General features: G+C 39.8%; 1 protein-coding gene and 1 pseudogene across 27 annotated transcripts in view; one reads left to right on the top strand and one right to left on the bottom strand.

Annotated features, from left to right (window-relative positions):
- ZC3H11A (zinc finger CCCH-type containing 11A) overlaps window positions 1-19,057 on the top strand; it is a 46,370-nt gene extending 27,313 nt beyond the window's left edge. For 26 of the 27 annotated variants that reach the window (XM_041773683.1, XM_041773682.1, XM_041773690.1 and 23 more), the window contains 13 exons: window positions 967-1,170; window positions 1,288-1,404; window positions 1,663-1,743; window positions 2,901-3,011; window positions 3,838-3,897; window positions 4,968-5,066; window positions 7,845-7,913; window positions 11,486-11,989; window positions 12,758-12,837; window positions 14,147-14,477; window positions 16,025-16,191; window positions 16,563-16,630; window positions 17,072-19,057. In XM_041773683.1, coding sequence (XP_041629617.1) covers window positions 967-1,170; window positions 1,288-1,404; window positions 1,663-1,743; window positions 2,901-3,011; window positions 3,838-3,897; window positions 4,968-5,066; window positions 7,845-7,913; window positions 11,486-11,989; window positions 12,758-12,837; window positions 14,147-14,477; window positions 16,025-16,191; window positions 16,563-16,630; window positions 17,072-17,330 — 2,150 coding nt within the window. In that variant the 3' untranslated portion in view covers window positions 17,331-19,057. The remainder of the gene's footprint in view (window positions 1-966; window positions 1,171-1,287; window positions 1,405-1,662; window positions 1,744-2,900; window positions 3,012-3,837; window positions 3,898-4,967; window positions 5,067-7,844; window positions 7,914-11,485; window positions 11,990-12,757; window positions 12,838-14,146; window positions 14,478-16,024; window positions 16,192-16,562; window positions 16,631-17,071) is intronic. The other variant, XM_041773696.1, reaches the window with a different exon arrangement.
- Window positions 19,058-24,122: 5,065 nt separating this feature from the next.
- On the bottom strand, window positions 24,123-24,603 carry LOC121501278 (annotated as a pseudogene).
- Between the last annotated feature and the right edge of the window lie 2,781 nt (window positions 24,604-27,384).

The raw sequence follows: 27,384 nt of genomic DNA, 5'->3' as shown, positions 1-27,384 counted from the left end.
CAAAAGAGCAGTTTTATTTCTACTTTATAGGTGAGGGAACTGAACTTTTCATTAAGGTTAAGTGACTTATACATAGTCATGGTCATAAACCAGTAATCTCACAATCAGGATTAAAACTTTGTTACCGAAAGCCATACTGCCTCCCAAATGTTTCTTGGTGTGACACTTTAGATTACTATAGCTTCATTTCCTATTTTCTTACCAGACCCAGTGAGTTTTCCAGAAGAAACTGGATTCTCCAGATCGGGGTTTGGCAAATGTGGTCCTCCACCTGTTTCATAAAATAAAGTTTTATTGGAAGGAAGCCATATCCATTCATTCACATATTTTCTATGGCCAAATTTTGTGCTTCTGGTGTAGAGTTGAGACACAGAGGTCTACAAACCCTAAAGTACTTACTGTTCCCTTTACAGAAAGTTTGCTAACCCTGCTCTAGGCTATATCTAAAATAAAATTTATACTCTCCCCAAAACTAGTTTTTATTTCCAAATATCCTTTCACTTTTCCGACCGGAATGATTAGCCACTTAAAAGCCACATCTTCTGTGATTAAAATGTGATGGCTACACATTCTTTCTATTTAAGAGAAAATAGTGGGCTTGCTCCTCTATTTAGTTCAGAAATGTTATCTGCCCTTTTAACAACTACTTTTTTGCTGAAGGAAAAGCCTCTGAATTTCAATATTAAAATTAAATGTCTAGAACTTGCAAATAATTTTATGCATCTAGCCTCCAGACTATTCTGTGTTTTGAACACCTGTTTTGAGTGTGTTTATGTACAGTGAAGAGTTATTAGCCAAAAGCCATTTTTTTTCCCTCCCTGGGAGTTTAGAACCTAATTGTGAAAATGGGGAAATCAGGTAAAAAGGCATAAGTGGTCATAAGGAAAATGCACCAAACTTAGAGATTTTTGATGAATTGGGACTTTATCTTCTCTTTTTAATTTATGACTGATGTTGTATGTCTAGCTGTGTTGCCCACTGTGCCTGAGTCACCAGAAGAGGAAGTGAAGGCTAACCAGCTCACGGTTCAACAGAACAAATTGTCTGTCCAGTCCAATCCCTCCCCTCAGTTGCGAAGTGTTATGAAAGTAGAAAGTTCAGAAAATGTTCCTAGCCCAACCCATCCACCAGTTGTAATCAATGCTGCAGATGATGATGAAGATGATGATGGTAAGTTTTAGCTCTTTAAGGCAAATAAGTGATCAGGGTCACTCAGTGAATTGGAATAAGGATTAAAGCTCTAAGCCTGCTGTCAATTGTAAATTTGCCTCTCGTGTCGATACATAGATCAGTTTTCTGAGGAAGGTGATGAAACCAAGACACCCATCCTGCAACCACCTCCCGAAGTTCATAATGGATTACGGACAGCCTCTGCCCGGAAACCTGGGGTAAATTTGAAGCAAGGTAAGAAGAGGCTATATTGATGCTGTTTTCCTGCTCATAAGTCTGAAAGTATTGTTGAGTGTGCCCAAACTATTTTAAATCCATTTGAAATTTAGATCACGATCACCACCACCTCTGTCCTCTGACCCCACTGTACACACACCCATACCGACACTGCTTTCTCTTATTCAGAAAACATTTGAGTGCTTGCTGTGTACAATAAAATGCAAAAGGAGTGAAGTGTTAGTTCCTCATGTGATTTCTATTTGGGTTTCTCAGGTGAATGTTTGAATTTTGGAATAAAAACTCTTGAGGAAATTAAGTCAAAAAAAATGAAGGAAAAATCCAAGAAGCAAGGCGGTAAGTTACTAGTTTTGACATGGCTGGTTGAATTTTTCTGGAGGAGAGTAACAGGGACATTGCTGATAATGAAACTTAGCAGCCAAAATGGGCACGTAGATTTTGACTTCTTTGGCTTGTTTGAAGTAAAACACGGACTTATTTATGCTAGCACTGCTTTTTTAGTACTTGAAAGAACTGCTTTATCTTCAGAAATACAACTCCAAAGAATGACATCTAGAAATCATATCGAGGGGCACCTGGGTGGCTCAGTGGTTGAACATCTATCTGCCTTTGGCTCAGATGCTCTTGGATCTTGGGATCCCTTTAGGGAGCCTGCTTCTCCCTCCTGCCTATGTTTCTGCCTCTCTCTGTGTGCCTTATGAATAAATAGTCTTAAAAAAATCATATTAAGAGAGGAAAAACTTTATAGTAGATGAATTCTTCTTAGGAGCTGCCACAATTTTCTTCTAGAGCTTGCCTCAGCCTGGTCAGTTTGTATTTCCAATCCTAAAAATTACAGATAACCGTGTGAAATAAAATATTTAGAAAGCATCACATGGTTGGTTTTAGAGTACTCTTGCTAATACTTGTTCTGTAGGGACTTGGAGTTGTGTTTCACAGGTGATTGAATATAGATTTTTTTTTTTAAACATTTTATTTGTTTACTTGACAGAGGGAGTACAAGCAGGGGTAGTCGCAGGCAGAGGGAGAGGGAGAAGCAGACTCCCTGCTGAGCAGAGAGCCCGCTGTGGGGCTCAATCCCAGGACCCTGGGATCATGTCTCAAGCGAAAGGTAGACACTCAACTGACTAAGCTACCTAGGCTCCCCTGAATATAGATTTTTAAAAGGTTGAATTGACACACTTGGTGGCTGGTGTGCTTCTGAGGTTAATTTTAGAATGTTAGTCTTCTTGGTAAATGAAAAATAGATTGAGTGCCCAGGTTACTGAAAACAATTTATATTTTACCTTGTATACGAAGCAGTTAAGAAATAGGGATTATCTCCTCTCTCCCACCTCACCCCAATTCACTATGGGCAAGTAGGAACAGAAAGATTGGCTTGTAGTTATCTAGTGGTCTGTATTGAACTTGTCACAAAAACAAAATTTCTTGATTTATTATAATAGCTTTATTTTCCATAAATTATTTGCTGTTCTTTGACTTGCTTTATTCAGAAGGTTCTTCTGGAGTTTCCAGTCTTTTACTCCAACCTCAGCCCATTCCAGGTCCTGAAAAAGAGAATGTCCGGACTGTAGTGAGAACAGTAACTCTTTCCAGCAAACAAGGTGAGGTATGGATAGGGCTAGGTTGAGAGTTGTCAGGCTACAACTTCTAAATAACTGGGAGAGCAAAGTTCTTGGGTATAGTTTACCTTTGATGGATTTGCAGGAAGACTAGTATATTTGGTCAGATACAAGGATGAAAAGGAAAACTTAAAAAAGAAAAATAGTGCATTTGACTCTTAAAAGGTTGAAATTCTTGCTAAAGCAGCTCTCACATTTATGTGTGTTTAATTTTTACATTTATTCTTTATCTGTATCCGTTTAACAAATTTATTGACTGCCCATTGTGGATAAAGAACTCTAATCCACTCTTTAAGTTACAGGAAAATGTAAGCCTTTTCCCTTAGTAGTTTTAAACCGGGTAAAAGAAATATGACACTAGTAACTGTATACATATACATTTAAATGTGCTGTTCAAACAGCAAAGAATTAGAGGAAAGAGAGCTCAGCTTTTGCTGGTTATCAGAGTTCTACATGAGAGTTGGCAGTGGAGTAGAGTGTGACTTCATTTAGCATATCGAAGTACACAAGCAAAAGTATGGCTTGGGTTTCAAGATCAGTTGATTAGAACACACCTGTCTTCATACACTTGGCTACTGTCAATAATTAGGACTGTGTCATTGATTCCTTTTGGGCTGTGCATTTGGCTATTTAAATTATTACTTCATAGGTTAAATCCCCCCCCCCCCCCATGTGACTACTGAGATCGGATTTTCAAGAGACTTTCTGGGTGGGCTCATGATGTCAGAGCATACTTTATACTCATTATTAGTTAGCAAATACAGAAAAATTGACTAATAGAAGAGAAATTCTTTTTTTGCCATTTCAGGAGAAGAACCCTTGGTAAGATTGAGTCTCACCGAGAGACTGGGAAAACGAAAATTTTCAGGTGAGATGAATTTTGTGCAGATCTTTTGTTTTCTGTTTGTGTATTAATATGATATGTTCTCCAAAACTGCCTTTATACAAATGTCATGTTGATACCAATTTACTTGCTGGTCCCCCTTGAATTCTTGGCTAGAAGAACTTACACAATTTGTTTTTCACATGTGTATTATACCTTTTATTGATTTACGTAAATTTATAGTGTTAGAATTTAAGTAGATTATAATAATCCACTCTTTAGAAGGTACTACGTTGAAAAAACAGTAAAGAAAATATCTTTGTCTCTTTGAAATTTGAAGTTTTAGAGGGAAAAAAGTTTCCAGTTAATATAAATTTGGTCCCTGAGTTTATTAATTCTATTTTGTGTTTAGGGAAGTGTTTCATCATATTATTGAGTTGCCATGTACATACTCTAATTGTGTCTGTCTCAAAAGGATTTTGAAAATCTTCTCTGATTCCAGCTATTCCTCTATGCTCTTTTTAAAATGTGTTTGCAAATATGAAATCTTTTGTGTTTTCTTTGATACCATTTTCACTGCCTGAGAAATTTTAGGCAAAACATCCATCTTTTTAATGTCAGCATACATGTAAACTTTGTAATTTTTGGCCTCACATTTAAATTATGAATAATAGTAGAGAGAAAATCATTACCCTGTGTAGGGTCTTTCATGTTTTTAATGGGACCTTGCAAAGTTATTGTATGTTCAGTCAAGCAGTCTGAAAAACCATTTTTAACTTGTGACATTTACTATTCAATTCATATATAGTGGTTATAAGTCAGTAAACTTGATAAGGTCTTGGCTCTATCACTAATTGGTAACTTGAGTAAGAATTTTCATAACCTTAGATTCCTACTTTGATAAATGTTGATTCTACATTCTACTTTTTGTCCCTTACTTCTTTTTTCTGGGACATTTTTATTTTCTAGCATTGAATTCTAAGGATGCTAGTGAATGAACACACCATATAAATGCAGAAAACTGACAGTTATTCTGTGTTACCGGTTTTGCTCATATTTCTTGACCTTGCTAAAGTTTGATTTGAACTCTTAAGCTAAGTTCTCTCTGTTTGTAGGTGGCGACAGCGATCCTCCATTAAAGCGTAGCCTTGCACAGAGATTAGGGAAGAAAGTAGAAGCTACAGAAACTAATACTGACAAAGCACCAAAGAAAGGTAATTTTTTTCTAATATGTTGTGTGTGTGTAATCATGACACTTGTCTCTTGTCATACTAACAGGTAACGATTTGTCATTCCTTTTTGTTCAGGTAAATTAGATTGTCTCATGTCTGTATTATTCAACAAACATTTGAATATTTACTCTGCTAGATTCTAGGTAGACACGGCTGCATAAAATAAATACATCACAGTCCTCAGGAGCTTTTATAGTATAATGGCAGATAGGAATACTTATATATTTGTGGTAAAATCTGTGACAGTGTGCTCACTTCGGCAGCACATATACTAAAAGCTGTGACAGGAAAAGTACACGGTGATATGGGAGCACACAAGAAGGGCACCTCTTTTACCATCTGTCAGGGAAAGGTTCCCCGGGGGAAATTATGTTGAAGCCTAGACCTAAAACATGAGTTAGGAATTAGGCAGGTGAAGTTGAAGGACCAGAGGCTATGCCGAGGCAGAGAGAATAATCTTTGCAAGGGCACAGAGCTAAGAAAACAGGATATATTCAAGGGATTGATTATGGTTGAAACAAACAGAATTGGGGGTAAAGAGCATGTTGACTGGAGAGGAGGAAGGAAATAGATCATGCAGAGCCTTTTAAGCCATGGAAGAGAGTTTGGGTTTAGTAGCAAACCATGGGATGGTTATTAACAAGGATCAAAAGCTCAGATTTGCATCTTAGAACCATCATCCTCTTGGTTTCAGCTCAGGCATGATCTCATGGTTGTGGGATTGAGCCCTGTGTCACACTCTGTGCTCAGTGCAGAGTCTGCTTCAAGTTCTCACTCTCTTTCTATCACTCATTCTTTCATGTAAATAAATAAAAGCTTTAAAAAATTTTTTTCTAAATAGAGCCATCTCCCTGCCTAAAATATGGAGATGGATTAGAAGGGGACAAGGGTGCTGTCCAGGATATGAGTTACCAGCCTTTTGAAGTAATGTAGATGAGAGAAGTTAGTGGCCTAGTTAGTGTTCTAAAAATTGGTATGAGAGATGTGGAATAAATTGAGAGATATTGGGAGTTAGAATGATTATGTAGCTGAAGCTCTATTTATAGAAAGAAGTCAAGGTTGAATTTTTTTCCTTTTATGACTTGGCAGTGAAAACACAGGTGTTAATTACTAAATGAATGGGTGGGACTTTTTTCTTTTTATTGTGTGTAATTTTAACTCTTCTTGAAGATGAAAAACTAACTTCCACTTTTCCTCTAGCCCACAAGGCTGTGATGAGTAGATGTTTTTGTTTAGGATCTTTCTTGCATTCTCAGAGCACACAAGTTAATCTTTCTTTGCAGTCATAACCTTTTTTTCTTTGCCTGTTGATCATATTTAAAAATTTCAGAAAAATTTATATTAAAATTTTTTGCCAAAAAAAGATTTTTGCCTTGCCTATTGATATTAAATTTTTCATTAAAATTGTAAGAATTTTACATTAAAATTTTTCATAAAACACATTTTATTTTTAACATTAAAACATTAACAGGGCAGCCCAGGTGGCTCAGTGGTTTAGCGCTGCCTTCAGTCCAGGGCCTGATCCTGGAGACCCGGGATCGAGTCCCATGTCGGGCTCCCTGCATGGAGCCTGCTTCTCCCTCTGCCTGTGTCTCTGCCTCTGTCTATCGTGAATAAATAAATCAAATATTTTTTAAAAATTAACATTTAAGACTTTATTTATTCATGAGAGACACAGAGAGAAGCAGAGACATAGGCAGAGAGAGTAGCAGGCTCCATGCAGGGAGTCCAACGCAGACCTCGATCCCGGGTCTCCCTGGGCCAAAGGCAGGTGCCCAACCACTGAGCCACCCAGGTGTTTTGATTCCAGTGAGATTATAGAAGTTTTACACTAACAATTATTTCCCTGAGTTCAATAGTTTTTGCTTTTCAGATCTAAGAAAAGATTATTTTTTAAGCCTTCCAAAGTGCTCTAGGTAATCCATGATTCTCATCGAAGATGTTCTGTGGGAAAGAACAATGTTAAGCATCTAAAGTATTTGCATTAGATGACATAAACCTAATTTTGTGAACTTTGCTTTTTTTTTTTTAAGATTTTTATGTATTTTTTAAATTATTATTTTCACAGCAGATTTTTTTTATATTTATTTTTAAGACTTTATTCATGAAAGAGAGAGAGAGGGAGAGGAAGAGACAGAGAGAGAAGCAGGCGCCATGCAGGGAGCCTGATGTGGGACTCATCCCGGGTCTCCAGGACCACACCCTGGGCTGAAGGCAGGCACTAAACCTGCCTTTATTTGAGATACCTGCATTTATTTATTTATTTGAGAGAGAGTGAGCAAGTGGGAAGGAGCACATCCACGAGCAGAGAGGAGGGACAGAGGGAGAGGGAGAAGCAGGCTCCCCACTGAGCAAGGAGCTTGATGTAGGGCTCAATCCCAGGATCCTGGTTGCATGACCTGAGCTGGAGGCAGATGCTTAACCGACTGAACCCCCCAGGCACCCCTTAATATGTGAACTTTGAAGAAAAAAAAGTCTCTTGTTTAATTTGGTTTTTATTTTTTTTTATTTTTATTATTTTTTTTTTTAATATTTTTAATTTTTTTTTCAACTTATTTATTTATGATAGTCACAGAGAGAGAGAAAGAGAGAGGCAGAGACACAGGCAGAGGGAGAAGCGGGCTCCATGCACCGGGAGCCCGATGTGGGACTCGATCCCAGGTCTCCAGGATAGCGCCCTGGGCCAAAGGCAGGCGCCAAACCGCTGCGCCACCCAGGGATCCCTAATTTGGTTTTTAAAGTATATATTTTTTTTTACAGTTCATGTTTCTAAGTCTCTGAAGGAGCGATTAGGCATGTCAGCTGGTCCAAACAGTGAGGAGGCAGCAGGTAGGTAAAACCCTTCGGCCAGCTTCTTCTATTTTTCCTTGCCATAACAATCTTTACTTTTTCACTCATTTATTTACTTATTGTGAGCTTGCTTACTTAGAGTTTGTGTTTTGGGGGTATTTTATTTTATTTTTTAAAAGTAATTGATGACTCACTGGTATGAATTCTCTTCTTAAAAGATAGCAAAATTATCAGTTCACCATAGTCTTAGTAGTAAGCAACCAGAAACTATACAAATATCCAACAAAAAGAAATTCACTTGCAGTTTGTATATACAAAAATAATTATTGTCATAAGTCATATTTTGAACAGTCATGTGGAAAACTTCTCATATTGTATTGAGTGAAGAAAGGTTACAAAGAACACCTACTACTTTCGACCTTTGGATTTAGAATAAGAATTTTTAAAAAATAGAATAGGAATCTTAATTTTGTGAAGATGATGAAGTTTATTTTCTTACTACAGAAACTTACTCTCAGGAATAATATCCATATGTATGAGATGATTCCAGTTGTGTAAAGATAAAAAAGTATATGCCTGGGAAAAACACTGTAAAAAATAAACAATAATTTTCTTCTCTGTGTTCTGTACTCTACTGTACTAATTTTCAAATCTTTTATTTTTTTATTTATTTTTTTTTTATTTTATTTATGATAGTCACAGAGAGAGAGAGAGAGGCAGAGACACAGGCAGAGGGAGAAGCAGGCTCCATGCACCGGGAGCCTGACATGGGATTTGATCCCGGGTCTCCAGGATCGCACCCTGGGCCAAAGGCAGGCGCCAAACCGCTGCGCCACCCAAGGATCCCTTTTCAAATCTTTTAAATTGTAAGATCTAAGTACTATACAGTTTAAAGAATAGTATAATAAACCTATACTCCATCCATGCAGCTCCTCTCTATACATCACTCTTCCTTTAATTTTTTTAATTTACATTTTTTTATTTAAATTCACTTTAAATGTTACTGCTTTTTCTTAGCACTTGGGTTTCCTGTGGTGGTTCTAAAGGTCTTGTTCCCAAATGGTCCTCTCCTGATTGGGAGACACAAGTGAGGGCTGCCTGAGTGGGGAGGGCGTACTAAATAAAAGGCAGCTTGTTTGGGTTGCAGGCTAGAAGGCTGGGGGTCCATACCATTGCCACAATAAGAAAGTTTTTTTCCTTCCTAGGCTTTCCCTTTTCCTCTTCTCCCCTGTTCTTTTCCTGCTTGGAATTTGCTCATCTTCTCCCTCCGGCCCCAACCTCCTAACTTACTCCCCTCCCCAGCAGATTTCTCCTCTCTTCAGAGAGCAGTTCCCGAAGAAGGTCATGGCTGGTCCAACTGCTCTATAGGTCATCCTCACACTTCTACCCATTGTTGCTTTTCCTACTAGTTTGGCAGTTTTCTTTGGCACCCCTGGGAGGAATAGATCTCACTTCCTACAGTTTCATTTGTTCTTTTTCTATTTTTCTGTAAATTCAGATAGCTGCTGTCTTATCTCAGAAGTCCCTCAAGATTTATGCTTTGCTAGTGGCAGCCTTGTTTTCCACTGCTGTTGTGGATTTATTCTATTTTTAATGTCTTTATTTTGATAAATTTTTGTGGAGTGGGGAACAAGGTTTTCATGTCACCATTTACACACTTCCTTGAAGGTAGTAATTTTGAGATCAGTCCATCCAATGGAAGAATTATTTAAAAAGCCCTAAGGAAGTAATTCAATATCTGTTTGAGTACTTCCCATGTATAGGTACTATACTAAAATATTTCAGATAATTAAGTTTAGTCTGTTTTCATGAAGTACCAAGTATGGCCGGAAATGCAGGCAGTTGCAGTACTGTGGAAGCAGTGGACTGGAGGATGTCAGGTTCTAAAACCAAATTCAATTACAATTAGGCAGCAAGAGAATGAGACTAGTAGGACAAATTCTGTGTAAGAAGGAACAGAATGTTCAAAAGGTAAGAAGGTGAAAACGAACATGATGTGTGTTTACGGTTAAAAGATATTTTATGTTTTGGATCTTTCATTAAAGGCTGTCATTCATGGGCACCTGGGTGGATCAGTCTGTTAAGCATCTGCCTTCGGCTCAGGTCATGATCCCAGGGTCCTGGGATCCAGCCACAGGTCAGGCTCCCTGCTCAGCAGGTCAGCGGGGAGTCTGCTACTCCTCCTTCTGCCCTTTCCCACCACTCATGCTCCATCCCTCTCTCTCTAAATAAATTAAAAAAAAAAAAAACTGTCATCAAATATGTATGTACAGTTTCCATATTCTTCTCGTTTTTTCCCACATTACTTCATTATTTTTTTTTAGCCTGTCAATAATGATGAGCCTATTTGTAAAGTGTGAAATTTGCTCTTTAAACAAACGTAGAGGGAACCCTGGGTGGCGCAGCGGTTTGGCGCCTGCCTTTGGCCCAGGGCGCGATCCTGGAGACCCGGGATCGAATCCCACGTCGGGCTCCTGGTGCATGGAGCCTGCTTCTCCCTCTGCCTGTATCTCTGCCTCTCTCTCTCTCTCTCTCTGTGACTATCATAAATAAATAAAAATTTAAAAAAAATAAAATAAAATAAAAAATAAACAAACGTAGAGGACAGCCCAGGTGGCTCAGCAGTTTAGCACTGCCTTCAGCCCAGGGCTTGATCCTCAAGACCCAGGATCGAGTCCCATATCAAGCTACCTGCATGGATCCTGCTTCCCTTCTCTGCCTGTGTCTCTGCCTCTGTCTCTGTCTCTTTCTCTGTGTGTGTGTCTTTCATGAATAAACAAATAAAATCTTAAAAAATTAAAATAAAATAAACAAATGTAGAGGGATACCTGGGTGGCTCCGCGGTTGAGCATCGGCCTTGGGCTCAGATTGTGATCCTATGGTCTCATAGGATCAAGTCCTGCATCGGGCTCCCTGCCTGGAGCCTGCTTCTCCCTCTGCCTCTATCTCTGCCTGTCTCTCATGACATAAATAAATAAATCTTTTTTAAAAAAAACAGATGTAGAATGACTAGTGTATTGTTAAAAATAGCTCTTCAGTGGCATGCCAATCTCTGGGCCTTTCCCATTTTCTTTGTCTTGTTACCTGCTTTACCTACTATTCATCCTTCAAATGTCACTGAAATATTACTTCTTCTGAAAAACTTCCCTTAACCAATTCCTGGACAAAGGTTGGGGTTCTTGCTGTATGCCCTTATATAGTAATATACTTTTTTGATCAAAGTTATTATTATTGGGGTGCCTAACTGGCTAGTAGGTAGGGCATGCAGTGCAGCTCTTGATCTCAGGGTCATGAGTTCAAGCCCCATTTGGCCTAGAGCTTTTTTTTTTTTTTTTTTAAACCTACTAAGTTATTATCATCATATTTCTGGAGAGAACTCCAACAAGTTAGTAATTTTTGCCACTTAAGAGTCTTCCTTGAGGGCCATTACCTGAAACGTGCAAGTATTTCAGAATTGAAATTGAAACTAATATACTTTGTTCATTTTAATTACTGGCCTACATGATACCACTCAGGACTCTGCCCTGATCCAGGAATAGTTGTTAAGTTGTGAACAGTTGTTAAGATGTGAACTCCAAATACAGTGACTTCTTTTTCCCCCCAAAAAACAGAGAGAGTCACTAAAGTTGGTGAGATCCATGTGAAGACATTGGAAGAAATTCTTCTTGAAAAAGCTAGTCAGAAACGTGGAGAATTGCAGCCTAAACTCAAGACAGAAGGACCTTCAAAAGTTGATGATTCTACCTTAGGAACAAGAAGCCCCTCCACTATCCGAATCAAAACCTTCTCTGAGGTCCTGGCTGAAAAGAAACATCGGCAGCAGGAAGCAGAGAGACAAAAAAGCAAAAAGGATGTAACTTGCATCAAGCTAAAGACCGATAGTGACATTAAAAAAACAGTGGTTTTGCCACCTATAGCTACCAGCAAAGGACAATCAGAGGAGCCCACAGGTAGAACAAAGTCTATGCAGGACGTGCACATCAAGACACTGGAGGAAATTAAGCAGGAGAAAGCACTGCGGGGACAGCAGGGCACTGAGAGCAGCACCAGCTCCCAGCCTCAGCCTGAGGCCATCCCAGGGCCAAGGAGGCTTCTCCGAATCACAAAAAAAACAGGTAACGGGATCCCTGCGTGGTTTTAGCGCCTGCCTTTGGCCCAGGGCGTGATCCTGGAGTCCCGGGATCAAGTCCCACATCAGGCTCCCTGCATGGAGCCTGCTTCTCCCTCTGCCTGTGTCTCTGCCTCTTTCTCCCCCTATGTCTATCATGAATAAATAAATAAAATCTTAAAAAAAAAAAAAAAAAGGTAACACCACAGTTAAGTCTATAGTACCATTTCCCCAAATCGTATTCCAAAGGACAGTGTTCCACAGGATATTTGTAGTTCTTTAGTCCGACATATTTGTGAGCACTTTAGTCCAATAACTTTGAAAACCCCTGGATCAAATGAAGCTACGTTGTTTCTTTACAGGAGTGCTGTATAGACCTTTGATATTGTAATGTGCATTTTGAAACTTTATGAGGATGAATGGACTTCATCTATAATTTTATTTGTCTTACCTTTATTTTCATTAAGAGTTTTGCTTTATTTTTTTTTAAAGATTTTCTTTATTTATTCATGAGAGAGACACACAGAGAGAGAGAGAGGCACAGTCACAGGCAGAGGGAGAAGCAGGCTCCACGCAGGGAGCCCAGTGTGGGACTTGATCCTGGGTTTCCAGGATTACACCCTGGGCCAAAGGCAAGCGCCAAACCGCTGAGCCACCCAGGCTGCCCAAGAGATTTGCTTTAAAAAAAAAAAAAAAGAAGAGTTTTGCTTTAATCTATTCCTAAAGTTGCAGCTTAAATGAAATAGTTAATGGTGTGTTTATTGTGTGAATATAGGTATAAAAGAAGAGAAGAAACTTCAAGAAGTCAGTGAAGTTGCTTCTCAGAGCAGTGTTGCTAGAACGGAAGCTAAAGAGGTGAGTTTATTTAAGACCATTTCATAGTTCATGGCAAGCCAAAGTCCAGATGAATGATTAAATATGCCATTTAGTTTTAGCATAATAAATTTCTGTTTAACAGTTCACTGATAAATTAGGTAAGCAATCTTTCACTATACTTAAACTTTTCTAGGAGAGTTTTCTGTACTTCTGTGTATAGCAATCTTCTCCCCCTCCCCTTTTTTTTAAATTTTATTTATTTATTCATAAGAGACAGAGAGAAGCAGAATCATAGAGAAGCAGGCTTCTCTCAGGGAGCCCGATGTGAAACTCAATCCCAGGACCTGAGCCAAAGGCAGATGCTCAACCACTGAGCCACCTAGGTGCCCCTGTTCTCTGCTCCCTTAAAAGTTGTTTTTAATTGGCCACGCAATGTTTTTTAAACCAGGCATGGCACTCAGTGTACAAAACTTGGGGACTTTTTTTTTTTTTTTTTTTTTTTTAAGAATAAAAAACCCTGTAATTCTGCAAGCCAGGTATATAACAACCATTAGCTTTTTTTCATGGGTTTTTCTCAAGCCTTTTATTTATGTATACATGTATGTGAACTTGTTCATTGTTTAACTCAGGTTTAGAAAGTAATTGAGAACTCTATTATCATTTTGCAGCCTGCTTTAATTTTACTATATTCATAATTCTTTGGGACATTAGTTTTACTGGCCACATAATGTTCTATTATATGAATATAATCTTAACATTTCAATTTTGTTTTACATAGTTAAGGTAATGAATGAACATCATCGTACACAAATCTTGTGCAAGTGTCTGATTATTTATGAGGCATTTGTATTTGACTTAGGGGTCATGATTGTCTAAGCCTATAAAATCGGGGTTTTTGTTGTTCCATACATCTTTAACTTTCATCTTCAGCTTGGTACTTTGTATTTAATATCAAAGAGCAAAAGCTCTTATGTTCTGGATCATGTCAAATTCTGCTTGATATAGATGTCAGCCCAGTAACTTATAAACAAGATTTTCTAAATTGAAGTAAAATTGACATATTAGTTTTTTATTTTCTTTTAAACAAGTTTTTTTTTGTTTTTTTTTTTTTTTTTAAGATTTTGTATTTAAGTAACCTTTACACCCATTATGGGACTTAAGCTCTCAACCTTAAGATCAAGAGTCTCATGCCCTACCAGCTGAGCCAGCCAGGCACCCCAAGGTTTTTTTCATTTTTTGTTGTTGTTTTAATTGAGGTCTAAGTAAAGCCTGGTAACTTAAAATAGTTATCATACAGATTGTTAGAGGTACAAAATTTTAAATCTTGTGCTTTAAAACTTATCCGCAGACTTCAGAAGAGACCACAGGAGTTGGCATCACTAAAATTCAAGTCAAGAGATGTGAGACCATGAGAGAGAAGCATATACAGAAGCAGCTGGAGAGGGGAGCCTCACAGAAGGAAAAATCAGTTTTGACACCTCTTCGAGGAGACGTAGACTCTTGCAACACTCAGATAGCAGAGAAGCCAGTGCTCACTACTATGCCAGGCATCACACGGCACCTGACAAAGCGGCCTCCCACAAAGTCGTCCCAAAAAGCAGAGGTAGAAACCTCAGGGATTGGGGACTCAATATTGAATGTGAAATGTGCAGCACAGACCTTGGAAAAAAGGGGTAAAGGTGAGTGATTTTTCTAGTGTCTTGCATATTAGGATTTGAAAATTAGCGAGTTTCCAATAACTCTCTAGCAGCAATTGAGTTAAATTCCATTTGTGTGCTATACTTGTCACACAGGTGGAGAATAGCATTTCTGATAATTCTATTTAAAAAGACAAAGCTGGGGCACCTGGGTGGCTTGGCTCAGTGGTTAAGCATCTGCCTTTGGTTCAGGGCATGACCCCAGAGTCCTGGGATCGAGTTCCGCATTGGACTCCCTATGGGGAGCCTGCTTCTCCCTCTGCCTATGTCTCTGCCCCTCTCTCTGTGTCTCTCATGAATAAATACATAAAATCTTAATAAAAAGGCAAAGTTAGATGAGTTCATTTCTCAGAATTTAAAATTGCTGTTTAAAAAGCTTTCTCTAGGATCCCTGGGTGGCGCAGCGGGTTTGGCGCCTGCCTTTGGCCCAGGGCGCGATCCTGGAGACCCAGGATCGAATCCCACATCAGGCTCCCGGTGCATGGAGCCTGCTTCTCCCTCTGCCTATGTCTTTGCCTCTCTTTCTCTCTGTGACTATCATAAATAAATAAAAAAATAAATAAATAAAAAAAAATAAAAAAAAAAATAAATAAAAAGCTTTCTCTAGGGGCAGCCCAGGTGGCTCAGCGGTTTAGCACCGCCTTCAGCCCAGGGCCTGATCCTGGAGACCCAGGATCGAGTCCCACGTCGGACTCCCTGCATGGAGCCTGCTTCTCCCTCTGCCTGTGTTTCTGCCTCCCTCTCTCTGTGTGTCTGTCATGAATAAATAAATAAATAAATCTTTTTAAAAATAAAAAAATAAGCTTTCTCTAAAGCTCACTTTAGCAGCACATACAGTAAAATTTTTAAGATTTTATTTTATTTATTTATTCACGAGAGACACAGAGAGAGAGAGAGAGCAGAGACATAGGCAAAGGGAGAAGCAGTCTCCATGTAGGGAGCTCGACGTGGGACTCAATCCCAGGAGTCCAGGATCACGCCCTGAGCCGAAGGAAGGTGTAAACCTCTGAGCCACCCAGGGATCCCCGGATTCCATATTTTTAAGTCATGGGACTGTAACATACAGCATGGTGACTACAGATAACAATACTGTATTGCTGAAAGTTGCTAGGAGAGTGGATCTTAAAGAAATTGTTAACTGTAGAGTAATGGATTAACTAGACTTACAGTCACGTTATGTACAAATATTAAATCAGTATGTGGTATACCTGAAACTAATATAATGTTAGATGTCAGTTAAACCTTAGAGGGGGAATCAGAGCTCTCTGTGATGCATTTTTTTCTCTGGTTTTGAAGAAGAAAAACACCAGGGAGTGGAAAAACCATTCAAATTCAAGAGCCACTAAAAGGAATTATTTGAGTATACATCTCTACATTATGACCACATTGTAGTACACATTGTTTATGGATTATTTTCAGTTTTGGGATATCCTATTTACAGTGTTGAGAAGGAATTTTGATATTCTAAGTTACTCTCCATGTAAAAGAGGAATTCTAGCTATTAATCAGATATTTTCTGTCCCTAATAGCTAAACCCAAAGTCAATGTGAAGCCATCTGTGGTTAAAGTTGTCTCGTCCCCCAAATTGGCCCCCAAACGCAAGGCAGTGGAGGTCCACCCTGCTGTCATCGCAGCTGTGAAGCCACTCAGCTCCAGCAGCATGCTACAGGAAAGCCCCACCAAAAAAACAGCTGTGGTAAGAAGTAGATCCAACTAGATGGTGCTTTGGTCAGTGTGCTAGGAAAGCAGGGAAGAGTGACTCTGCTCGCTCTCTGTGTGCAAGTACTTATGCCATTTCCTAAGCATTTTAGTTGTTTAGGTTGTTACTGTATTCCACGTTCACCGCTAGACATTTGTGGAGTGGTAGGATGGAATTTCTTTTTTTAAAAAACGCTAATTCTTGGGCAGCAGGATATTTTGCTTATTTGTAAACTCAATCTTTGGATTATTTATTCTTCAATTTCCAGGCTTAAAGAGTGATAAAAACGAAAGTGGCAAAAGTAAATGAATAAGCTGAAATAAAAAAGGCCTGACTCCAAATGAGTTCCCTTCCTTTTACTTTTATAGGCAGTTGTTCCACTCCTTTCTGAGGACAAGTCAGTCACTGTGCCTGAGATGGAAAAACCTAGAGACAGGTAATACCTTGTAATTCTTCTTGACCAAACTTTAGGCCACCATTATTATTTATGCTCTCTAGAGAATCACACTGCTAGATAAACCTTCAAATACGTTTATTAGCCACTTAGACCAGCTTGATAGCCAACATAAATAAATCTGCTAAACTTCCTATTAATTGTAAGAAAACATGATATGCATGCAGGGTTGCTGTTCTCCTTTGGTGCCATTGTGTATGTACTGACTCATTTTTAAAATGCTTTAAACATCGGTGTGAATCCTGCTTTTAGAAGGATGAGAACTGAAAACGCCTTGTCCCAAATCAGTAAAACAATTCTGTTATGCTGATATCAAAAATAACTCTTTGCTAATACTCTCGTGTTTCTGAGACCAGGTGGGACCGTTTAGCCAACTATTAACAAAGCACAGTTTTCTAATCTTTTGGGTTTTTTCCTTTGTAGTCATGTGCTGCCTCCAGCCCAGTCTTCTTCAGACTCCTCTCCACAGGAAGTCTCTGGCCCTTCTTCATCCCAAATAGCCACAAAAACTCGCCGACTCAGCTCTACCTCAACAGGAAAGCCCCCACTCTCTGTTGAGGATGATTTTGAGAAACTAATATGGGAGATTTCAGGAGGCAAATTAGAAGCTGAGATCGACTTGGATCCTGGGAAAGATGAAGATGACCTTCTGCTTGAGCTATCAGAGATGATTGATAGCTGAAGGTGGTGGAACATTTAAAAAAAAACACACACACACAAAACTGGACTTAATTTCATCTATTATAACATTTACCCAAGATGATCGTTTCTTTAGTCTAGAATTTGCCCCAAATCAGAAGTATACCTCTGAATTACCTGTATGTGTCCTGGATTCCTTGGGGTCAGATTTTTAAAGTCCCTTGATAACCATTTTGTCCATTCGATGCCATGGGTTAACATCTGTGAGAAAAATGTTCTGTCTTACACCTCTTCACAAAAAAACTGAGAGGGAGAGCCAAGTCAAAGAGTGCAAAAGAACTTAGTGACTCCTTGAGGTGTTTGTCAGTTTGGGCTGTTTTCCCCTTTGCTGTAGTATTTCTTTTATGTATTGTCTTAATGTACTTATTAATGTGACCTGAGTTTGAAAAGGAAGAAGACCAGCTGCTGCCAGTAAGGACCAAATTTCACACTACCACTAAACAAAAGACCCACTCTGTCTGTGTTAAATTGTATGTCTTTTTAAAGGTATTTGGAGATTCAACTAAGCTTTAGAGAAGGCTGAGCAGCTCTGGAAGCTTGTAATCTGGACATAACTTTTTCAACCTGATTTCCATGCTTCTGCTGCTCTGTAAGCCTCTGAAGAGCAATAGCTAATTTATTATTACTGTAATTTTTTAAGGCTTTAAAGTGCCTCCGGGGTCCTCTGAAACTAATTTTCTATTTCTGGGATTCCCTGGGATTCTTCATAAGAGATGGTGACATAATGATTAGAAGAATTCTTTTTTTAGCATGAAAGTTGTCCCTTCTCTTCTTCAGTACTTGCCTCCTGCTGGCATTGAATTATCACAGGGATAAAAATTGGTTAATTTTTTATTTCTCTCACAGCAAACTCCTCTTGCCCAGTATTTATTTGGTGCCCTTTAACCACCAGAGGGGGGGGAAATGAACTCCTCCAAGCTGCCAATATTTATCTCTGGACTCTAGCGGTACACTGAATTGTACTGTAGTGGGATTATTGAGATGCTCTGGGGGTGTATTGTATACCTTCCAATTTTCTTCATTTCTGAATTGAATTTTCTTTTCTTGATGTCCGTCTCCTTCATATCACCTCAAGGTTCAGACTTGTGAAGGAACAAGTATGATGGGGATAAGAGTCTTGAAAGGAGACCTACTGTACGTAATCAGAAGAAGAGGAAAGAAGGACTTGTCCATTTTGATATTTTGCTGTAGGTGGCCAGTTTTGTTTCTCATAGGGAAATCTGACCCACCTGTCATGTTGGCTCCTAAGGAACTGCTGTTGTAAGCGGCTCATCAAGAGTTGAACTTCATGTAGCCTTGTTGGGAATATGGTAAAGGAAGAAAGCCACAGGACTGCCCATTCAGTCTTGGGAAGATCTGGATGATTCTGCACAAGCAAAAATGACTTGAAATTTATGTATAGACACCTCTCTACCAATCCATCTTCAGCTGACTGAATGTTGTATAATAGCCCTTCTCCAAAGCAGGGGTGGAATGTTCTGGTTTCACCACAGATTTTCTACTCCTTTCATTTTTGGAATCAGCTTAAAGATTCCAGGTCCCTTTTGTATATAACCTTTATTTTGCTTTTTTAAAAATAATTTTGTTTCATATTTAAAGTCCTTGTATTAGTCATTGATTCATGTTCAGCATTATTTGAACCATTTGCCATTACAAGAAAGAAAAATACTTATTTGTGTTTTAAATAAAACTGGTGTAGGAAAGTCTGGACATTGTGAGTTAAGTGGTCATACATCACTTCAGCCTAGAATCTGCCTTGATGGGGTTCCATTCAGAATGTTGTTAGCTTCTTGTGTAAATGCTCCAATTTCACAGATACTGTGTGGCTTTAGAAACTTCTCACAAGGGCATATTGCCAAACTTACCCACAAGTATGCTGTTACAGCTGCATATAGTTTAGGTAAGAAGGAATAGTATTAAATGGGAGGACTTTTCCCCCAACATTAATATTGAATCATTATTCGTAACTCTGGTAATGCCATTAATTTTTTTTTAGAGATTTATTTATTTTAGAGAGAGGGAGGTCGTCATGCACACACCCGTGGGGAGATGGGGCAGAGGAGGATAGAGAATCCCAAGCAGACTCTGTTTTGAACACAGAGCCAGATGCAGAGTTCGGTCTCCCCACCCTGAGATCACAACCTGAGCCAAAATCAAGAGGCGGACATTTAACTGACTAAGCCACCCTGGTACCCCAATGCCATTTTTTTGCAGGAGAGAGGATTTAAAAGTGATCTTAGGTAGATTCAATTAAGAATTTTCAAGCATGAAGTCATGAAATTCAGAGAAGTGTTTTAAGTAGTATGCTAATTTTTAAGGGAATGAATAAATTTGTTAGCTACCAAAGAACACAGGTTTTTCCTAATAGGCTACGTTTTTTTGGTTTTTTAAGATTTTATTTGAGAGAGAGTGAGCAAAAGAGAGCATAAGCAGGGGCAGCAGCAGAGAGAGGGAGAAGCAGGCTCCCCACTGAGCAGAGGAGCCCCATGTGGGGCTCAATCCCAGCACCCTGAGATCATGAGCTGAAGGCAGATGCTCAACCAACTGAGCCACCCAGGTGCCCCCCTAATAGTCTAAAAGTAGTTGCAGCAAGTTCAATCAACTTTGCACAAAACAGATCAGGGGCTCCTGAGTAGTTGGCTCCCCATCAGAAGGGAGTCTGCTTGAGATTCTCTTCCTCTGCCCCTAACCCTCTGTGCGCACATGCACACTCTAACCTTATAAAAAACATTGTGTATTGGGTTTTAAGTGATGATGGTTTTCGATTTTAACAGAAGAGGGCCCAAATGTTGCAGTTTGGCTACAGCCTGAAGATTTAAGATAATCTGTGACTCATGTACTTATTTCAAGGTAAATGATCCCTAACGTTCTGACCTTAACTTCAAGTAGGTCCTCTCAGATGGCCAAAACAGTTTATTTTTACCTAGCCAATCTGTGAAACCACCACAGAGCTAAGATTGATATTTAATACCGTTTAAGAAATAAGGGCAGCCCGGGTGACTCAGCGGTTTAGCGCCGCCTTAAGCCCAGGGCATGATCCTTGAGACCCAGGATCGAGTCCCAGGTCAGGGTCCCAGCATGGAGCCTGCTTCTCCCTCTGCTTGTGTCTTTGCATCTCTCTGTGTCTCTCATGGATAAATAAATAAAATCTTAAAAAATAATAATAAAGCTTGATCTATGTTGACCAAAGTACAATGTTACTTTTCTAAAATTGTGGCCCTGACGGGGTGCCTGGATGGCTCACGTTCCTGCTAAGCAGGGAGCCTGCTTCTCCCCTCTGCTGTGCGCACATGCACATTATCTCTCAAAATAAAATCTTTTAATATAATTGTGGCCTCATTTTGCCAGAATATTCTGCAATTCTTTAAAATGGATTGCTTTTTGTCAGTTTAACAACAGGAAATGGGTTCTATGCTGCTTAACATTTACTAAGTATTATGTACCTACCTCTTAATTCACATACCCATTTTGATACAACATGCTATGCTGCACTGGAAAGTCACTGCTTCATATTCCCAACTATAGTGTCAAAATCGGGTCAGGTTTATAAGAAAATATATTTCTACATGCAATTGTGTTTGATTCATCGACTTTCAAGAGCTCTTGATTTCTTTTTCTTTTTTTTTTTTTATTTATTTATTCATTTATTTATGATAGGCACACAGTGAGAGAGAGAGAGAGGCAGAGACACAGGCAGAGGGAGAAGCAGGCTCCATGCACTGGGAGCCCGATGTGGGATTCGATCCCGGGTCTCCAGGATCGCGCCCTGGGCCAAAGGCAGGCGCCAAACCGCTGCGCCACCCAGGGATCCCAGCTCTTGATTTCTTAAATCTGATTTTAGGAAGTTGCTTGATAAATCTCTGAAAGTTCCCATAACCCACACATCTGCCTGCATTAATAACTTATTTTCCAAACTGTGCTTCAACTTAATTGAATTTGCAAAATGATGTTAAGGGCATCAGCATAAAGAAAATACTTGACCATTTTCTTAACATTGTACAATAAAATGAGCAAAGAATCAGCAAAAATTAAGAGTCACAAGATTTCTTGAGGGCCTAAGAAGAAAGTGCTTAGGTTTTAGTTGTATTTAACTGCTCAAGTGTTACAGAGTCTGAGTTTATGGTTATGAGCAAGAAGCGGTGGATTAAAATTTAGTATTGCCTGTCCCTGAGTTTTTTAGTCTTTGACTCCGTGACTGGTTTGTCCTCAGGAGTAAGACAACAACCTGTAGAGTTAAGAATAAGGGTAAGCGGAGCCAGTCAGATTCTGAAAAAAGAAGGAAAAATGTTCAAATACCCTCTTGCTTGTTTAATAAATAAGTGAAATAGGGAATTGGCTAGATCAAGAAGACTTGAAACAAAGCAGGAGAAATTTCTTGGGAAGAGGGAAGCAAAATGGAAGGAATCCCTACCCAATAGGTGTATATGGTTAAGGAGGTCCTTCATTGGGATCTCAAGGAGTGTGGCTGAATTTAGAAAAACTGGGTTAATATGAAATTAATATCTCAGTATAACTGCCATAAAGTATTTTGAATTTCCATCTTTTTTTTTTTTTTTTTAAGATTTTACTTATGCACGAGAAAGGCAAGGGGCAGAGGGAGAGGCAGGCTCTCCACAGGGAGCCTGATATGGACTCGATCCCAGGACGTTGGGGTCATGACCCAAACCAAAGGCAGACACTCAGGCACTAAGCCACCCAGGTGCCCCTGGAAGAGGCTCAAAACAATCTAAATTCTATCATTTTTTTTTAAGATTTTATTTATTCATCATACACAGAGAGAAAGGCAGAGACACAGGCAGAGGGAGAAGCAGGCTCCATGGAGGGAGCCCGACGTGGGACTCCATACCAGGTCTCCAAGATCAGGCCCTGGGCTAAAGGCAGCGCTAAACCGCTGAGCCACCTGGGTGGCCCTCTATCATTTAATGCTACTGGTCACCAGGGAGAAGAGTGTAATGCAAATCTCTGCCCATGAAATAAGAGAGGAAGTATTTTTAAGACAAAGGTACCAGGAATGATGTAGGTGCAAGTATAAGTAGACGGTGCTCTAGAGGGAATGAGAAGTCACTTCAAGACTGGTCAGGGAAGGCTTCCTTGAGGTGTCAGAGCTTGAGTTTTGTGTTGCTTAGCAAAGGAGCTGGTGTGAGCTACTAACAAGGCCAGCACAGAGGCAAGTTCGTATTCAGTGAACTCTGACCATTCCATTGGTGCTGTCTCATTCTTGCTCTGTTTGCTGTAACTATTCTTGGCTTAGGTGTAAACTAATCTTTTAACAGATTATTTTAAATGCAAATCTGAGTCACTGCTTTGAAAAGTCTTCCAATCCTTCCCTCTCCCTCCACAATTATATTCAAGTCCCTTAGCACAACAGCATGCAAAACCCTGTCCTACCAGCCTCCTGCCTCGCCCTTGATGCACTTCACTCCAGCAAAACTACAAGCTGTCCACTTCCCTTGAACATTAACCTCTCTCCAACGCTTTGCCTTTGTTAACGCTATCTTTCCCCCTAAAAGTCTCTTATTTTGGCTAACTCCTACACATCCTATTGCCTCCAGGCTACTCTCCCAACACCCTGCTGTCCTCCGCAAACTGGGGTTTGGTGTCCATCCACTAGGCATTCACTATTTGTTTACCCCTACCGTTTTAAAATTGTTTCCCTGTCCAACCTCAGCAGAGTGTAAATTTGAGACAGATTCTTTTTTTTTTTTTTTTAAGATTTTATTTATTTATTCACGACAGAGAGAGAGAGAGAGAAAAGCAGGCTCCATGCAGGGAGCCCAACGTAGGACTTGATCCCAACTCTTCAGGATCACACCCCGGGCTGAAGGCGGCGCTAAACTGCTGGGCCACCGGGGCTGCCCAAGATAGAGATTCTTACCAACCTATATACTCTCGGCACTATCATGACAAAATACCACAGACTGGATGGTTTAAACAACAAGTTTATTTTCTCACAGTGCTGGAGGCTAGAAGTCCAAAATCACAGTGTTTGAAAATTTGGTTTATTCTGAGGCTTCTCTGGTTTGCGGATGCCACTTTCTCACTATGCCCTCACGTGGTCTTTCTCCTACATGCACATGTCTGTGCTTTAATGTCTCTATAAGGACATCAGTCATCCTGGATTAGAGCACACCCATATGACTTCATTTAACCTTAATTACCTCTTTAAGGGGCCTATCTCCAACTCCAGTCATATTATGAGGTGCTGCGGGTTAGAGCTTCAACATATGAGTTTCAGGGGGCACACTTCAGGCCTTAACAAAAAGCATTTGAAAAACATTTGCTGGATGAATAAAAAAGCTCTTGACCCATGTACCCATGTCAGGGGTGGTGATCTTTGCTAGACTGCCCGTCTTTACAACCCCTTTCTTTGGAATGTACAGTTTAATAATTTATATTTCCACCACTCTTTGATCTTTCTATGGCTTCTCAGTGTAATTTTTTTTTTAAGATTTTATTTATTTATTTGAGAGAGACAGAGATAGCGACAGAGATAGTGAGAAAGCAGGAGCAGGGAGGAGAGGGAAAAGCAGGCTTCCCACTGAGGCTGGGTCCCGGGACCCTGGGATCATGACCTGAGCAGAAGGCAGACGCTTAACCAACTGAGCCACCAATGTAGTTTAATTTGTTGGCATGCCTCATAATGAGTGAGGTTGGGCATTTTTCATATGTATTTTCTTTCTTTCTTTCTCTTTCTTTCTTTTCTTTTCTTTTCTTTTTCTTTCTTTCTTTTTTTTTTTTTTTTTTTTACAATTCTGAGGTCTTTTCTTTACATTTATCATGCCATGAATTCATAGGTAATGGGTTCCAGCCGTTCAGGCTCCTTTCCATTGGTTCTCACAAAGTGTGCTTCTCTGGGTGGGGCAGGCTAGCGCTTCAGTTGGACCCAAGTACCTTTCTCTTTGACTTCCTTATTTTTCTGATCATTTTCCTTCACACGTTTCAGGAAGCTATCTCGGCTCTTTGAGTGTTTAATATGCTCAATGCGGACATTAATTCTTTTGGCAAGACTCTTGCCCTTGTTTGTTTACAACAATGCCAACAGCATGCTGAGTAACTTTGTAGACTCTTCCAGTTTTGCCATAGTAACAGTTGTGGGGCATTCCTTTTTGAATAGTGCCTATTCCCTTGATGTCCACAATATCACCTTTCTTACAGATTCGCATGTACGTGGCCAAAGGAACAACTCCTTGTTTTCTAAAAGGCCGAGAGAACATATAGTGTGTACCTCTCCTCTTTCCCTTTGTGTTGGTCATTTTGGCAAATTACTGAAAGATGGCGGTTCCTCATATGTATTTTCTTTACGATAAACTCATCGTTTACCTCCATTGCCAATTTTTATTTTGGATCCTTTTGTGTGTTTGTGGCTACAAATTCTTTAACCTTTAACAGAGGTGGGATCTATTTTTCCAGCCCTTGAATCTGGCCTGGGGTGTGAACTGTATACTGGTTCCTGACCTGGCCTTTAAATGGTACTGTGGCTTCAGCCTTGGTTATTTATTTATTTGTTTGTTTTTTTGTTTATTTATTATTTTTTAAAGATTTTATTTATTCATGAGCGACACAGAGAGAGAGAGAGAGAGGCAGAGACACACAGAGGGAGAAGCAGGTTCCATGCAGGAAGCCCAATGTAGGACTCAGTCCCGGGACCCCAGGATCACACCCCGAGACAAGGGCAGATGCTCAACCGCTGAGCCACGCAGGCATCCCCAGCCTTGGTTTTATAGAGGTCTAGGCCACCGTTTAAAAGAAAGCATCCTAGGGGCTCCTGGGTGGCTCAGTTGGTTAAACACCCAACTCTTGATTTCAGCGCAGGTCATGATTTCAGGGTCATGAAGTTGAGCCCTGCATTAGCAGGGTGTGAAGCCTGCTTAACATTCTCTCTCTCTTCCTCTGCCCCTCCCCTGCGCCGTCCCCAACAGGCATGCATACACTTTCTCTCTCTCTCAAAAAAAAGAAAGAAACTTCCTATTCTGCCTGAGATACAACATGTGAGATATCTCTCCCTGAGGCTACACAGATAAGGAGGGGGACCCAAGTGAGGCCAATTTTCTAAACACATACACCAAACCCTTAAATATACCTTTTAGAGCAAGAAAAAAAAATTGCCCAGCTGGGCACTGCCCAAATTCTTGACTCACAAAATCATGAATTATAACAAAATAGTTGTTTTAAGTTCCTTTAAACAGTTGTTCTGTTTCTTTAAAAAGAAACGGAAAGTCAATTTTTATTTATTTTTTAAAAGATTTTATTTATTTATTCATGAGAAACACACAGAGAGAGGTAGAGACACAGGGAGAGGGAGAAGCAGGCTCTATGCAGGGAGCCCAACGTGGGGACTCGACTCCGGGTCTCCAGGATCATGCCCTAGGCCGAAGGAAGGCAGCGCTAAACCGCTGAGCCACCCAGGCTGCCCAGAAAAGTCAATTTTTAAGAACAGGAAAAAGCATTATCTATGATTAAACTAGATAAGCTGCTAGCAAGAAGACACTGGAAACTAAAGAAAACAGAAAAATTCCCAAAGACCCAAAGGAAAATTTGAACAAATAGACATCACATAGTTTTAAAAAACAGATTCTAAGTCATTCTCAAGTTTAATGTAATCACAGTAAAAATACAGAATCTTTTAATTAGATAAGCTAATTTTAAAGTTTGTAAGAAAAATAAATAAGAACAGCTAAGAAAGTTCTATCGACTTCCAGTCCTACCAAATAAGGAAATATCATACAGTACTTGTAACAGTGACACTGGTCCATAAGACACAAAGATCATTTGGGCAAAATATAAACTATACATATATACATACACATACACTTGGTGTATAATAAACGTTGCATATTTTATTTAAGATTTTTTTTATTTATTATTTATTTTAGATTTTTTTAATTTGATATAGAGCCAGAGAGCACAAGCAGCAGGAGCTGCAGGCAGAGGGAGAGGGAGAAGTAGGCAGGGAGCCCGATGCAGGACTTGATCCCAGGACCCTGAGATCATGACCTGAGCCAAAGGCAGATGCCTACGGATTGAGCCACCCAGGTGACCCTAAATGTGGCATTTTAAATGAAATGAGGAAACAATGGGTTTTTTTGTAATGGTAATGGAAAAACTGGGTAGCTATCTAGATATAAAGTTGTACCAGTTCTAGGATATACTGGGGTACATTCTAGATGGATCAGGGATTTAAATGTCATAAAAGCAAAGTCACTTAAAAAACAGGGGTGCCTGTGGCTCAGTCAGTGAAGCAACCCACTCTTGATATGGGCTCAGGTCATTATATCACAGTGGTGAGGTGGACCTGTGTTGGGCTCCGTGCTCAGCAGGGAGTCAGCCTGAGATTCTCTCCCTCTCTAAAATAAATAAATCTTTGTGGGACGCCTGGGTAGCTCAGTGGTTGAGTTTCTGCCTTGGGCTCAGGGTGTAATCCTGGAGTCCCGGGATCGAGTCCTGCACCAGGCTCCTTGCTTGGAGCCTGCTTCGTTCTCTGCTTCTCTCTCATGAATAAATAAGATCTTTTTAAAAATATATTTTTAAAATAAAGGAAAAAAATAAACCATCTGTCATGAGTTGTATAATCAGATGATTGCTTATAGGGATCAATCCTTGAAAGCTTAGGAGCCCTAACTTGGGACAGGAAACTGCAAGAGCAGCGAAGCATCTGTGCATCTGAGATGAGAGGGGTGTGAGACAGTTCCTTCCACCCATGCTACCTTTGAAGTCAACCCACCCCTGTTTACTCTGCAGACAACATAGCCCTGTATTGGGATGGGGCTGGGTATGGGGGAGGGGGAAACTTTTTCTTTTTTTTTTAAGATTTTATTTGTTCATGAGAGACAGAGAGAATCACAGGGATACCGGCAGAGGGAGAAGCAGGTTCCCTGTGGGGAGCCTGATGCAGGACTCGATCCCAGGACCCCGGGGTCATGACCTGAGCCGAAGGCAGATGCTCAACCACTGAGCCACCCAGGGGCCTGAAACTTTTTTTTTTTCTTTTCTTTTTTCTGAAACTTTTTTTAAACGAATAATCATCCCGTGCGTTTTCT

The sequence above is a fragment of the Vulpes lagopus genome, chromosome 11 (assembly GCF_018345385.1).
Source record: "Vulpes lagopus strain Blue_001 chromosome 11, ASM1834538v1, whole genome shotgun sequence".
NCBI classification, from domain to species: domain Eukaryota; kingdom Metazoa; phylum Chordata; class Mammalia; order Carnivora; family Canidae; genus Vulpes; species Vulpes lagopus.
Note: the sequence above shows the minus strand (reverse complement) of the source record. Positions and strands in the feature narration are given on the sequence as shown.